At 37.5% G+C, this 14,327-nt stretch overlaps 1 protein-coding gene across 1 annotated transcript in view; it reads left to right on the top strand.

Annotated features, from left to right (window-relative positions):
* The first annotated feature begins 1,195 nt into the window (after nucleotides 1-1,195).
* Nucleotides 1,196-14,327, top strand: part of LOC137941130 (translation factor GUF1 homolog, chloroplastic) — a 44,739-nt gene continuing 31,607 nt past the window's right edge. Inside the window, exons 1-10 of the mRNA XM_068786404.1 lie at nucleotides 1,196-1,550; nucleotides 2,266-2,442; nucleotides 5,751-5,837; nucleotides 7,374-7,430; nucleotides 7,657-7,722; nucleotides 7,878-7,940; nucleotides 9,135-9,179; nucleotides 9,407-9,507; nucleotides 9,616-9,712; nucleotides 10,598-10,669. Of these exons, the coding sequence (XP_068642505.1) occupies nucleotides 1,281-1,550; nucleotides 2,266-2,442; nucleotides 5,751-5,837; nucleotides 7,374-7,430; nucleotides 7,657-7,722; nucleotides 7,878-7,940; nucleotides 9,135-9,179; nucleotides 9,407-9,507; nucleotides 9,616-9,712; nucleotides 10,598-10,669 (1,035 nt within the window). The 5' untranslated portion in view covers nucleotides 1,196-1,280. The remainder of the gene's footprint in view (nucleotides 1,551-2,265; nucleotides 2,443-5,750; nucleotides 5,838-7,373; nucleotides 7,431-7,656; nucleotides 7,723-7,877; nucleotides 7,941-9,134; nucleotides 9,180-9,406; nucleotides 9,508-9,615; nucleotides 9,713-10,597; nucleotides 10,670-14,327) is intronic.

The following is a 14,327-nucleotide window of genomic DNA, read 5'->3' as shown; positions in this document are numbered from 1 at the left end:
ATTATATGTTATTTATAATCTATCATGGCAAATAAAATATTGTTAAAGAAAGCATTTGATCAATTATTTTTGGTTTAATTATCCTATTTTTATAATTAATTAAACTTATCATGTTTATTTTTGTAAAAGTATAGTATTAATTAATAGTATGTAAAATATCAAATTTCTGTTATTAATAAAATATGATTTTTTATTTATTTAGTATATTCAGTTTGTAATTACTGTATTAAATTAGTGATTTAATAGTCATAATTAAAATATTGTTAAATTAAACATTTGATCAATTATTTTGGTTTAATTATCCCATTTTTATAATTAATTAAACCAATGGTTTTAAATTTTTTAGTAATATATTATTAATTAATAATACATAAAAATGTATATTATGTTATTGATCATATATATATATATATATATTTCTGTATTAAATTAGTGATTTTTAATGTTAAAATATATCTTATGTTATTATTATATTCACTTATGTTATTTTTTATAATTTATTACCGTCACAAATAATTATTATATTATTTTATAATAAACTATAATCATTAATTAATATAATATAGTATTTTATTAATTAATATATTAATATAATTTAATACTATATTAAATCACTTATTAGTGTAGTAACTTTGTTTATTTTGGTTAATTATCCGTTTAGCTATATTTTCTATTTAAGTATATTATAAAAAGTTACTTATTCTCTTGTTTACACCATATTTTTCATTTTGGAAACTAATACTAGAGTATGTTTTCTAGTGCAAACTCGTCTACACTAACACCCAAGGAAGAGTTGTAGTTGAATCAAATCGTTGACTTGAATTTAAATAAAAAAAAAAAATAAAATAAAATTTGGCCATTGTTATTCCCAAAAATCTGTTTGGAACTAAATTTTCCTTTTCTAGGGGTTCATTTCACTCCCTCCATCTTCCTAATTAACGACTCCATCTTCCTAATTAAGGAAAATAGATATAATTTTTTTAAATTTTTTTACGTGATTTGTTCTTCAATCTATATCATTTCTTACGTCATAGGCGCCGTTTCCGCGCGTGTTGGTTTTTTTATATTTTAATTTCACCTAATCCTAATCCTAATCCCGATTTAATATTGATCGTGGCCGTGTCATCAACGGTCTCCAAACGCGCCATGCCTGCTAGTTCTTAGTGGCTCAAAATCGGGCGCGGAGTTTGAGGTTTGGAGTTGGATAGAGCAAACGCACAGAGTTCTCAGTCCGTGGACAGTGGAGACTCAATTTTTCCTATCTTACCTGCTCGAAAGCAATGGCGACCAACCGATACTGGCTCGCCACTGTTTCACCGCCGGGCAAGGTTAGACACGCCGATTCCAGGATTTTTGGGGTTTCATCGTCTCGCTCCAGCGTCGCCGTTTCTTTCCTGAGATCGACCTCATTTGGAAACTCGACTTGGAGGCATGCAGGAAGTAGAGGGAGGAGAAGATTCGAGGTTTCCTGTCAGACTGCTGGGATGCTTTCCAAGGATAGCTACGATGTCGAACTTGCTGCTGAAACTGGTCAGCATCGTCTAGAAAAGGTTTTTTCTTTTAAATTTCGTTTTCTTTTTTTTAATTTTACTTTTCAAAGTGCGGCTGGTATGATAACTAGTTCGTTATTAGTTTTGAATTTTCAAATTTTTATTCATTTTGTCCATTGCGAGTATTGGTTAGCAAACATATGATCTTTCATTCAGATTGAGTACGTCGCGTGTCACCGACTAGGAGCCATGTTGCCAACTTAGTACATTTTAATCTCAATGGTATTCAGAAGTAGGCTTTAAACATGCCAAGACTATTAATGTTGGGATAAACGAGAAGTATAACTATGAAGAATAACCAGCCAGATTGTTTAAGGAAGCGGTGGCCTTACGGTTTTCTTTTTCTTTTTTGAAATAGTCTTTAAAGTTTTCTTTTGAAAACACAGGCAAGTTTTTTATCTGCTTATAGTTACGTAATGCACAGGTGAAGGAATCCTTGGATGAGGGCAGGCAAACACCCACTGTACTCTTTGAATATAACAAGTTAAATGAAACTGTCAGCAATTAGCATCATTTACTTGTGAGAATTTTTTTCTTCAATTCCCCATGATAGCTGTTAATATAATCCTAAGTAGGTGATGTGAGAAGTTTTTTCTTCAATTCCCTGTGTGGCTGTTAATTTAATGCCTAGTAGACGAGACCTTCAACAAAGTAAATGACTTGATTATAGTTTGTTTTGCATCAGATATACTGAAAAATGTTTATGTAAATCCAGGTCCCTATTTCAAATATCAGAAATTTCTGCATTATAGCCCACATTGATCATGGGAAGTCAACATTAGCAGATAAATTGTTGCAGTTGACTGGCACAGTACAGAAAAGGGACATGAAAGATCAGTTTCTAGATAACATGGATCTGGAGCGAGAGAGAGGTATCACCATCAAATTACAGGTACGCTGAGGGGTAGCTATAATTTGAGATGCAATTTACCCTGTTTTTTTAATAGTGGACACCTTGGTTTTGCATTTCATGATAATGTAAAGGTAGAAAAAAGTATATGTAAGACTATGGATAAGCTCAAATGAAGATTTCTATGGAGGGGATCGAGTGATGCCTTTAAATATCATCTGGTCAAATGGGATGATATCTTTTTGCCAAAAAAATATGGGTGGCCTGGGGATTCGGAAATCCAAGGAAATGAACCAAGCGTTGCTCCTAAAATGGTTATGGAAGTTCAATACACTTTCTTCAAATCTTTGGAAGGAAATGGTTCTTGTCAAACTTGGTGATGTCACTCATTGGTGGTTTTCAGGAGGGAATCAGAGAAGTCTATTTTCAATTTGGAGAGTATTATACCTAGTTCTTCCAAAACTTTCCTCTGCCAGTAGATTCTTTGTTGGAAATGGCAAACCCCCAAGTTTTGGGATGATTTGTGGATGGGGCAGGAGCCGCTACAGATTGCTTTCAGAAGTCTTTTTCTCCTCTCTGCATGTAGAGACATATCAGTAGTTGATGCTTTTCAGGGGGGTAGTTTGAGCTTTCATCCCATAAGGGGTCTATCTGATAGAAAGGCTTTGGAAGCCAGGCGTTTCATGAATTCTGTAAACTCGGTAAAAATTCGATCTTCAGAGGTCGACAAACTCATTTGGTGGCCGGACAAAAGAGGTACTTTCTCTGTATCATCTTCATTCGGATACATTATTTGCTGGAATCTCAAAAGGAACATGAGGTCTATTTTGTATGGCATATCTGTGCACCTCCTAAGATAAAATTCTTCATGTGGAGCGCCTGTCAAAACATGATTCTCTCGGCACACGTGCCTAGAAGAAGAGGTCACCCCTCAATCGACCCCCTGTGCCTTTTTTGCAACACTGAAGCTGAAACCACAAGCCACATTCTGCTACAATGCACCTTCTCATGGAAGGTATGGACTTCCATTCTCAGTATGATGGGGTTACAGTTTTGCATGGTGGCTGATCTGATCTCTTTTAGCAAGTCGCTCATTGGTTCTCCCCTTCCGGGTCTCGGTAAATTGATGCTCTCCGCTTGTGCTAGTTTCATTCCGTAGGGGTTTTGGAATGAATGCAACCGAAGGTGATTTGATACAAAAAGTGAATCAGCGGACCGTGTCGGAGACCGAGTGGTGGGACATATCTCTTTTTGTCTTCTGACTAAGAAGTTTTTTTCCTCCTTAGTGGGTACCCTTATCCATGAAACTTGGAGAAATTTGGCAATGATACACTCTAGGACAAAGGTCCAAGTTATGCAGGAATGGACCCCTCCTGATCCCGGTTACCTTAAGTTGAACTTTGATGGCTCTTCTCTTGGTAATATTGGGATTTCTGGCTTTGGAGGGGTTATTTTGGATCCTTCCGGTAATCAGCTTTTCTCTTATGCCAGCCCTTTGGGCTTATCCGATTCTACATCAGCTGAGCTTCATATGGCCTCCTCAACGAGCTCCGTGTTTTCAGAGACAAGTGCAGCGGTCCCCTTCATATTGAAGGGGACTCGAAGGTGGTCATTGGATGGTGTGAGTGTGCATCCTCTCCCTTGTGGTATCATTGGGACATCTAGAAATTACCTCAATTTTATCTTGTATTTGGTCTCACATTCTGTGATCCGCAAATTCGACAGCAGATGTGCTTGCCAAGCAGGGAGCTACCCAACAATCGCTTGTTGTCAGGGATCTACTCCCTCCTCTTTTGTAATTTCTCTTGTTAATATAAATACATCTTTATAAAAAAAAAGGTAGAAAAAAGTACAACCATACTGTATGTATTCTTTTACAAAAATGCCTAACAAATTGCAGATGCATACAAAGTCAAGCAGAAACACTAATTTTTAGTTTGAAGGGACCATTGTGGACATAAGTGGGGCATGCTAAACTAATTAATTGTTGGTATTTTAGGGTGGTGTGCCTCTTACGTGAATGACATTTCAGGCTGTCTGGGTCCTCTACATTACTCAATTTTGGCTTGTTTCACCTAGGAAATATGATTGTTCTCATAGATAGAGTGCATTAGAATTCTACAAGAAGGATGTAAAAATTTCTAGAATCAATTCATTTACTTGTGGTGGTGGATTGAGATTTGAAACTCCTTTCTCTATTAGTTTCATGTCCAAGATCTCATGGGACCCATTTCAATACAATTGCCTTTGTCTGAAGTGACTCCATTATCATCCATATGGCCATACAGTTCCTTTATGGATCCAACAGTAAGTTCAAATATGTGGCTAGTTGGAAGATTTTTAGATTCTTGATAGCTTTTCTTTGTTGTTATTTTTTTTCAAAAGAAAAGCCTAGTATTTATAATTTGAGGCCCTAAATGTGATTAATTTAATGTAACATTATCTGGGGCGAATTGAATTGCCTTTTAAGTTCTTTCAGGAATGGTGAGAATTTTTGTGTTGAGTGCAGAGTAAGTAGAAGGGAAGGCTCATGAGAATAGAAAGCCAAAAGCCACATAGAGAGAAAAAAAGATATAAAAAGGGATAAAAATTAAGGATCTCACAACAGCTACAATGGAGAGGAATTCGATGCTCCTTCTAGTGGGAAAGTCCACCATGTATTTGGGTAAATAATAGGATGCACTGATATTTTCAATACTAATACTTGTATAATTTTTATTAACTTTAAGCTTTGTAGGATTATTCCCTATTAACACTTCCTCTCACATTTAGACCTAGACAAATGGACAATGGACCTAAGATTTTGTCAACAATAATGAGTTATAAAATAAATGTGAGATGCCAATAGAATAGATGCCATTGTCTGATACCATATTAAGGTTAAGTCTAGGTCCATCCCAAAAGGACTAGCTAAAGTCAGGGGTTTTTTCCCAACAAATAATCATAGGATTTTTATTATTTAACCTATGTGGATTGTTCAGGAATGGAAGGATTTGTTGCGTTGCTGATGACTAAGGTCTAGTCTCTTTTCAAGTAGAGCAAGTGTTGGAACCTATGGGGACTGTTATATAGAGAGGGGCACCTGGCTTGCTTACAATTGAATAAAGCTGTTTGAGTAACAATGTGGATTCAATGCAATATATTCATTTTTCTCTATTTGAGTTGCACACAAGCTTACAAATAACATTAATACATCTCCCTTTCTCTCATATGTGCTTTTGTATGTGCACATTTCTTTTTTTTCTTTTACAAGTAAAACATTTTTTGTTTTAGTGACTTCTTTTAACATAATGCCGAGTTTATGTTTTCCTAACAGGTATACCTCTTTATGGCTCTTTGTTCTTTTGCAGGCTGCACGGATGCGTTATGTGTTAGAAAATGAACCATATTGCCTAAATCTGATTGATACTCCTGGGCATGTTGACTTCTCATATGAGGTTGCAACTCAAATTTAAACTATCTGCTTCCAATGCATTTATGGCTTTTTTGTTTGTCTTTTTCTCACTTTTTTGGACCACTGAACAAATATACATCATAGATTTTTAATCTATATTTAATTATTTTTAATCTATGTTTAATTACCTATATACCCCTTTTATATCACATACATACCTACACGTTTTTTCAGAATAATACCTACATACCCCTACAAATAAAGGTGCTTGCATATCTTAGACTTCAAATTTTGTTAGTTAATTTTATGTGAAGTAATTGGAATCTCATTTCTAGATCAGCTAACTCTTTGGCTGATAAATTGGCAAAATTTGGAACTTCCTAGCAATCTCTCATTGTTTGGGAAGGCTTCCCTCCCTTGTAAATTGCTCTTTTGAGCTTTTATCTTAATTATAATCAGCATCATTTCAAAAAAATAAAATAAATAAAAATAAGTGAAGTACAGAAAAGACCAAAAAACTTCTAGAAAAATGATATTATTGCTTGTAGCTCTATATATCACTGATATAATGTAGGCCTACTCTGATGATATAGGGCACACCTAAAAACAATTATAGCCCTCTTAAAGTAGGTTTTGATGTGGGTCTTGTATTATTTGTGTAGACCTACATTGAATGAATGTTCTATAGTTATCCAAGTCATAATATCATTTCTTTAGGGATCTCTTGGTCTTTTTCCAAGCTACAGGTAGAATTTTCAAATAAAATATAACAGCAAAGGTGTGCAGGTGCTTTTGTGATGTTGTAGGGATATGTAGGTTTTAATTTAAACTCATGGACATATAAATATCTATATCATATTTTTTAGGTATGAAGGTAGTTAATCTTTTGACTTGATGTCATTATCACTAGGCTATAGAAGCTACTGCACAATGAGAAGCTTCTATTTCAAATTAGGAAGTCTTGTGCAAGTATGTTTTTGTGAGCTTGAGGCACTATGTTGGACACCAAGCTCAGTTCCCTTCATGATGATGACAATTTTGGTACTATTATCATCATTCATTGTGTAAAGGATTTTTTGAAACATTTTGAAGCAGATTTCTTTATCCTTTGATCTACTAATTGATTATATGACAAAATATTTTTTAACAAAGCATATAATTTAGAAGGTGGGAAACTAAGTAAGTTGTGAGGCTTCTTTGTGTTAATTGAAAGTCACAACTTGTGAGGTACTGGGCATGTATGTAGACTCCCCTGAGATAATTTCTCTAATATCAGGAATAACAAATACAACTAAGAGTTGCAGTAACACCTTTCTCATGATTAATGATGCGCATTTTCCATTTTTTTCATATGAATATGGGTCCAAGGAATATGATGGAGCTTTTAATTTTTACCTACATGATCTCTCCGGCTGGTGTTGATTATGTGAATCATGCTTACTAGTAATTTCTGCATGGGAAAGAAGCAAAAAAAAAAAAAAAAAAAAAAAGAAACAGAAAAAAAAGAAAAAAACAAGAGATTACCTTTTAAATTTTGTATCTTGTGGATTTATCTAATGCTTGACTAACTGATTACCAGGTTTCACGATCACTTGCTGCTTGTGAGGGTGCACTTCTAGTTGTAGATGCTTCTCAGGTGCAATATCTTGTATTTCTGTTTTCTAATTTTAAAAGTATTTTGTATATATTTATGTATGACAGTCTTTCAAGATTTGGGTGAGAGCAGCTTCAATCCCTGTGATCCTCCAGTGTTTTCTGAGTAGAAATTTTACCTCCAGGCTATCTCTACCTGGGAATGTGATTATCCTGGATTAAAAACGGTTGTCTTATGAGGAATAACTTGCAGAGCCTTTTTGATGCAGGGAGTGGAAGCTCAAACACTAGCTAATGTTTACCTGGCTCTGGAAAACAACCTTGAAATAATCCCTGTACTGGTTCTTCTTTCACTGCTTTTCTAAATTGAATAGGATATTCTGGGACCTTTTTCTTTCTTATTCTGTTACATGCAATTCCCATTTCTTCTCATCTGGAAAGATACATTGTTCAGAGCGACCGTACTCAAGTTTGTACTTGTTCCATGTAGGTTTTGAACAAAATAGATCTTCCAGGTGCTGAGCCAAACCGTGTTGCCCAAGAGATTGAAGAGGTTAGTGAACTGATGCATTTACATTGAATTACATGGGTTTCTGATCTAGATTTGTTTTAGCATTTTAACTTGGAGATTCTAAGTTTTGAACTTGTTGAGGGTGATTTGGTGGTGGTGATAAGTTGGGCCTCGAAGCATTTTTCACCTCTTTGGAAACTTCTACTGCACCTTGATGAGATAGTTGACATCACTTAGTTTGAGAGTAGCTGGGAGCACACTCCTAGGGAAGCTAATCAGATGGCTGATTTTCAGTGGGAGAAGGGTTTTTCCCAACAACATTTTTTTAGGGGGAATTCTAATGCACTGTGTACACAAGTCCCCTATAATGGGGCTCCTCTCTACCACTTTTTCTTATTTTAATTTAAAGCTTTTCTATTAAATTTATTTTATAGTGTTGCACTTCTGCTTTCTGGAAGGAAAGAACTGGTCACTTCTCCTGTACCAAACACTTCCAGTCACTGGATTTTACTAACTCTAATTTTTATTTCTTTATCATTTAATGCATTTTCCTCAGTCAGAAATGTTCAGATGTTGGTTATATATATTCGGTTGTTGTTCTTTTTTTATTGATGTGTTTTGTATTTTGTTTTCTTATTTTTATGTTTAATAGAAGCCTGTTGCACCTCTTAGCTTAATTGAAGGCATTGCATGTTTTATAAGTTTTAATTTATTTAAAATGGCCAAGTACCTAAGACCATGTTAAGAGTGCAGTCATTCCGTACTTCAATAATAAGCCCCACTGTTTGGTAGAAGTACATGTGCTCCATGTCTCAGGCTAGTTGTTTGAATGTGGAAAAAGTTGTTGTCGAATAATAGTTCAAAACTGGTTGGGACTTGGACATACCATGTTTTATTAGTTAAAAAGGGGCCTCATGACTTTGGTTGGTCATTTTGACATGAACAGGCCTCTTTAGTTGGGAATAGTCCTATACGTGACCAAGCTTAACAAACGGACAACGGACCTGAAACGTGACCAACACACACATATTTAAGTGTTAAGAGAGATCCTATGATGTTATTAGCTGAGAATGACCTAAGTTTAGCATGTCATTTTCGTATGGACCTAGACCCAACATTGAAAAAGCCCAACTTCAATCTAGTGGTGACATGGTTTTAAAGATAAATAAACAAGTCAAATAAACACTTTTTCAGTTTGTAAAAACTAACAACAACTTTTCTGTGTTTTTTAATCAGATTATTGGCCTGGACTGTAGTGATGCAATTCACTGCTCAGCAAAGGTAGCACATTAGGTTTTTAATTTTCTGTTATGTTTCCATCTTTTCTATTTTAATGATAATTTTTATGTGCGTGACCCAGTTGCCTCATCACCATTTTTGTGTTTTATATGCTTATTCTATACTTTTAAGAGAACACTTTTTGAAACTGTATATTGTGCACAAACAGATTCTGATTCAGCAGTTAGATTTGGTCCTTTAAATATCTTGATGTCTAATTTTTTCTGTAGGAAGGAATTGGCATACCTGAAATTCTTAATGCCATAGTTAAAAAAATCCACCCTCCAAAAGATACTGCTGAAAAGCCATTAAGGGCTCTTATATTTGATAGGTAATTTTCGTTGCTAACATACCATTCAAAAGATTTTTTTCCTTGGCTGACTACATGGAAATTCTTCGGATACTTTCTGATTCTAAATCAATTGCACTTTTCTTGTAGCTATTATGATCCATATAGGGGGGTTATTGTATATTTTCGAGTTGTTGATGGGACTATAAAGAAAGGTGATAGGATCTACTTCATGGCTAGCCAGAAGGTAAAGTGCAAGTTTGTTAGATTGGACCTTTCCTGAATGCTCCTTAGGTTAACCTAAACCAATGACATAAGAACCTGATTGAATGGGACAGTTGAACTGGGTCAAATTGGAATGAGTATCCAGTCCAGTTCTTATAAAGTTAAAAGCTGTTTTTCAGTAACGAAGGGATGGTCAGTTTTTATGGTTAACCAGCACTGGTTTCTATGGTTTATTTTCAATTAACAGACAAAAACATGTTGCCTGTCTCTTAATCAGTTTTATATTTGAGCATTCATCCTTTGTAAAAGGTTAGAAAAGTGTGACAACTTTTGTTATCAGTTAAGTTATGTGCATAACCTTTTATTTGTAACATCTTGGTTCAATCAGCAGATGGACCCATATCTGGGCCACTGGTCTAATGGTTGGTCTGGTTTATACAACATCAACTTAGAGATGCCAAGAAGTTTGTATGCTGGGTCTAAATATGACATGATTTCAGCTGTTGGATAAAAGTTATGTAAAGAGAATAGTTATCAGTGGATAGATAAAATTAAGGTAAAGGGAATAATTCTTGGAGTATTATAGATCATTATGATTTTGAGGAAAAAATATGCTGAGAGCTGGAGACATGATTCAATGTTTATATGGGTGTTCCAAACTACAAAGGAAGAGAAAGAGAGGCCAATGACGTGGTTCTTATCTGCATTGACTAGTTTACCAGTCATCTCATAATAAGTGGTCACTGAGTCAAAAAAGGGTAGTACGAGGGAAGTTTACACATTTTACTTAAAAAAAAGAAAAAAAAGAGGGAAGTTTCTGACTCCTGCATTAGTGTCATAAAGCACTATTCTAAACGAGTTTGTACGTAACATGCAGCTTGTAAGGTTTTTTCTCTATATAATGCAGGAATACTATGCTGATGAGATTGGTGTATTATCCCCCAATCAGATGCAAGTTGATGAAATATTTGCTGGTGAGGTAAAATAAAATATCTTCTGGTTTATTTTTTCTTGTACATTGATTTTTCAAAGTCTCTATGCCTCGAGTGTCTTTCTTTTGCATAATAAATGCTACCTTGTGCAGGATAGGTTGCTGAAATACCTTGAACCTGACCTTGTTCAAATTCTTATTTTAATATTACTGACTGCATAGCTGATGCTTATGTAGATCGCCTTGTATGTCCAAGATTGGCTCGTTTCTCTTGTAAGCAATTATAAATTAACTTTTTTAAGAAAACTAAACCTGACAATTAGAGTCTTCAACTACACAAACACAAACAAAAATAAAAAGATTTAGAGTGTTCTCTCTCTCTCTCTCTCTCTGTGAAAGCTGGAAATTAGTGTTGGAGCTCCTAATATGTTTGTTTTGGGGCATGGTCCCATTTAATGCTTTTGTTTGTATTAGTGAGCTCTTCCCCTATGTTGTTTGCTCCTCTTTCTTTATAAAATACTCATTTTTCACAAAAACAGAAAGCTTCTTTATAGGTCCTCTATTCCTTTTTAAATTAGCTAGTTGCTACAGAAGAAGCTAAATTTTTGTCCTATGTGGCTTGATTGAAGCTTTTATTTTAATATGATGAAACAACGACCAAATACTGTACATGAATTAATCAAGCTAATTAAGTGGTCTGTAGGCTAGTCTTCTACAACATGAACTTTTTTTTTTTTTTTTTGAAATGATTCTGTAACATGAACTTGTAAATGATTTTCTTTGAGTTTTTTTTTCCGGCCTACAATGTTCATTAAAAAGACATAATTTGGATCTAATGTTCAGGAAAAAAAAGGCATCATTTTGGCTGTTCTAAAAGATGATGAACTATGGTCTGTATGATGGTTTCCATGAATCTATAAGTTAGCAGTAATGGATAGTGTTTAATAGTGTGAATTTAAGTCATTGAATATAGATTTATTAGAGTATTAAATATATATTTAATAAGATATCTTACTCCTCTTGTTTAAGGGTTTGTGAAAGTGTTATTCAACATATATCTTGATGTGGAGAGGCGATTTCGGGCGATTTCGGAGAGAAATCAACGTTACGTGTAACGTGTGCTGGTGAAACGCGTAACGTGCGCCGTTAGCTTTGTATGTGCTAACGTGCGCCGATTTTCGAAAATGAGCCGGGATCCTTATCCGATCACCGTCCCCGCGGCCGGTGACCGGAACCCTCGATGGCAGACTTCCGGCAAGGATGCCGACTCCTTCTCCGACACCGACCAATTGAAAGAAGTTGACTTTCTGAGAAGATACAAAAATTCCGAAACAGAAAAGCGTCAAACCAGACGCTCAGAAACCTTGAATCTTCCCTCCGACGAGCCAACGGAACCTCCTATGGAAGATTTCGAAGCCAGCTGGAAGACGATCTCCTGACGAAAGAAAAGGAACCCCCCTTTTTGTTTCAGCTACGGAAAAAACAGATTTACGGTGGAGAAAGTCACCCGGAGAGGTGATTCACATCTCCTCTGCCGTAGGATCGAAGATGTCCTTCATTTGTATTCCGATGAAAGCCGCTTCAAGCTTCGTCCTTCAGTTCCAATGAGTCACGAACGAAGCTAACTGAACCCGTGACCTTTCGGGGAGAGAGAGTGCCGTGTCGTCCATCGGCATGGCTCAACAGTGCTCGCCAGGATCTATATTCCTGAAGCCACAAACTCGTGATTTGGTTGGAAGGAGTTCGAAGAAGCCATCCGAAGCCTCTCTTTGGCAGGGGAAGCCCCTAGAGCCAGTAGCACCACCCAAGCTTTCCCCCCCCTCCCTGAGCCCCAGCAGAGACAAAACACTCCTCTGAGGCCATTTCTCCACCCCACCAGCCCTCCCCTTCCCTCGAAATTACCTAACCCCCCTAACCAAGCCATTCAAAACCTCTTTCAGAACACCATGCTCCTACACACCTTCTTCCTTTAGAAAAATATAAAACCATCCAAATCCCTCCAAACTTGCTCCATAAAGGGCGACAATCTTTGACCCGCTCTATCCTAGTCCACACCTCCTCCAGTATCGTCAAGTCAAGCATACTTCAATGGCTGACTGATGAACTTCACCTCCCCTACACACCCAGAATTTCCTACCTCAACCCCCATTCTTGGCTTGTTCACTTTGAAACCCAACAAGAGTCTTCTACGGCCCTTGCTCTCACACCCCACACCCCCTTGGGCATCATTGGGATATCAGAATGGCTCTCCTTGACTCTTAGTCAATTTGGGCAATGGGCTACAGTCACAACCCTCCCTGCGGAACTATGGCACAATGAGGTCTTCACGCGCATCATCTCGAAGTTTGGTGACATAATCGCTCTAGACCCCCTTACTGAGCACTGACATCGTCTTGATGAGGCCCGGATCCTCATCAATCCTATCCATCCTTGCGAAGGACGCTACTTCCGATGCATTATGGTGGATAATGCCCGATTATGGATTCAAATTGAGTTGGCAGATATGCAAGATTTATGAAATGTGACCTCGAGTCCTACAACTAAATCCAGAGATTCTCCACAACCTGTGCACTCATTGAGGGCTACAACCCCAACCTCTTTTCCCCAGATGATGCGTCTTGAACCAGCTAGTCTTATAGTTGGCAATGTCTCTATTCCAGCTGCCTCCTTGGTTGTCCCTCCCTCCAGCCTGCCATACCACCCACCCACCAGTCCATCTCATCCTTGATAGAATCTACTCCCTCCCCCCCCGATACATACAATTGTCATTCACCTTCCCACTTTACCCCCCGAAATTACCACACCCCCCCCCCCCCCCCCCCCCCATTAAAAGCCCCGCATGCCTCCCTATAACCCCATCCCACAGTCCTCACACCCTTCAAACCACCACTCAAATAATGAACTCTCCCCCTCCACCACCTCCGAGATATTCCTACCCCAAAATTCCTCCTCCTCCTCCCCTTGCCACCTACCAGCGCCGGAAAAGAGGTCAATTGAGACAGCTTTTCTAGGATGGTCCCAGTGCTACTTCTAGATACCCCTGCAATCCAGAGATAGGGGACTTCTTCATCCTTCCAGAGACGGGGGAAAAAGCTTAGAAGTATATGGCTGCTCTTCAGATAGAACAACAAAAATTCGACCCAGAAACCTGGGCACAGATAGTGGAACTTGCCAAGGTGATGGGTGCCGTCTGCACGGAGCCCCTCAGGGAAGATAACCACCCGTCTGAGAAGTCCAAGAAGAAGACTAGTGATCAATGATCATTATCTCTTGGAATGTTCGAGGAATTGGATCCGTGCGTCGCCTCTACCAAGGCAAATGTTGCTATTCTTCAAGAAACCAAGGCGGCTTCTCTGCCCCTTGGATATATCCGTGAGCTGTGGCCTTAAAAGGAGCCTGGATGGATCTCTGTGGATGCGATTGGATTGGCTGGCGCCATTCTGATTGTGTGGGACACTAATACCATTGAGGTGATCGATCGGTGCTGTGGCACTTACTCCCTCGGAATAAAATTGAGAGACAAAGGCTCTGGGAACATTTGGTGCTTTGTGGGTGTGTATGGTCCTACTAGACACCATGAAAGACATCTCTTTTGGGATGACCTTGTGAGAACTTGTTAGAGGTGGCCCATTCCTTTGATGCTGGCGGGAGATTTCAATATTACCCGCTTCTGCCACGAGAAATCCCCACCCTCTCGGAGAATCAC

This window comes from Aristolochia californica, unplaced genomic scaffold (assembly GCF_029961685.1).
Source record: "Aristolochia californica isolate CCGP_79_NKW_82.1479 unplaced genomic scaffold, dmAriCali1.0.hap1 SCAF_9, whole genome shotgun sequence".
NCBI classification, from domain to species: Eukaryota; Viridiplantae; Streptophyta; class Magnoliopsida; order Piperales; family Aristolochiaceae; genus Aristolochia; species Aristolochia californica.
Note: the sequence above shows the minus strand (reverse complement) of the source record. Positions and strands in the feature narration are given on the sequence as shown.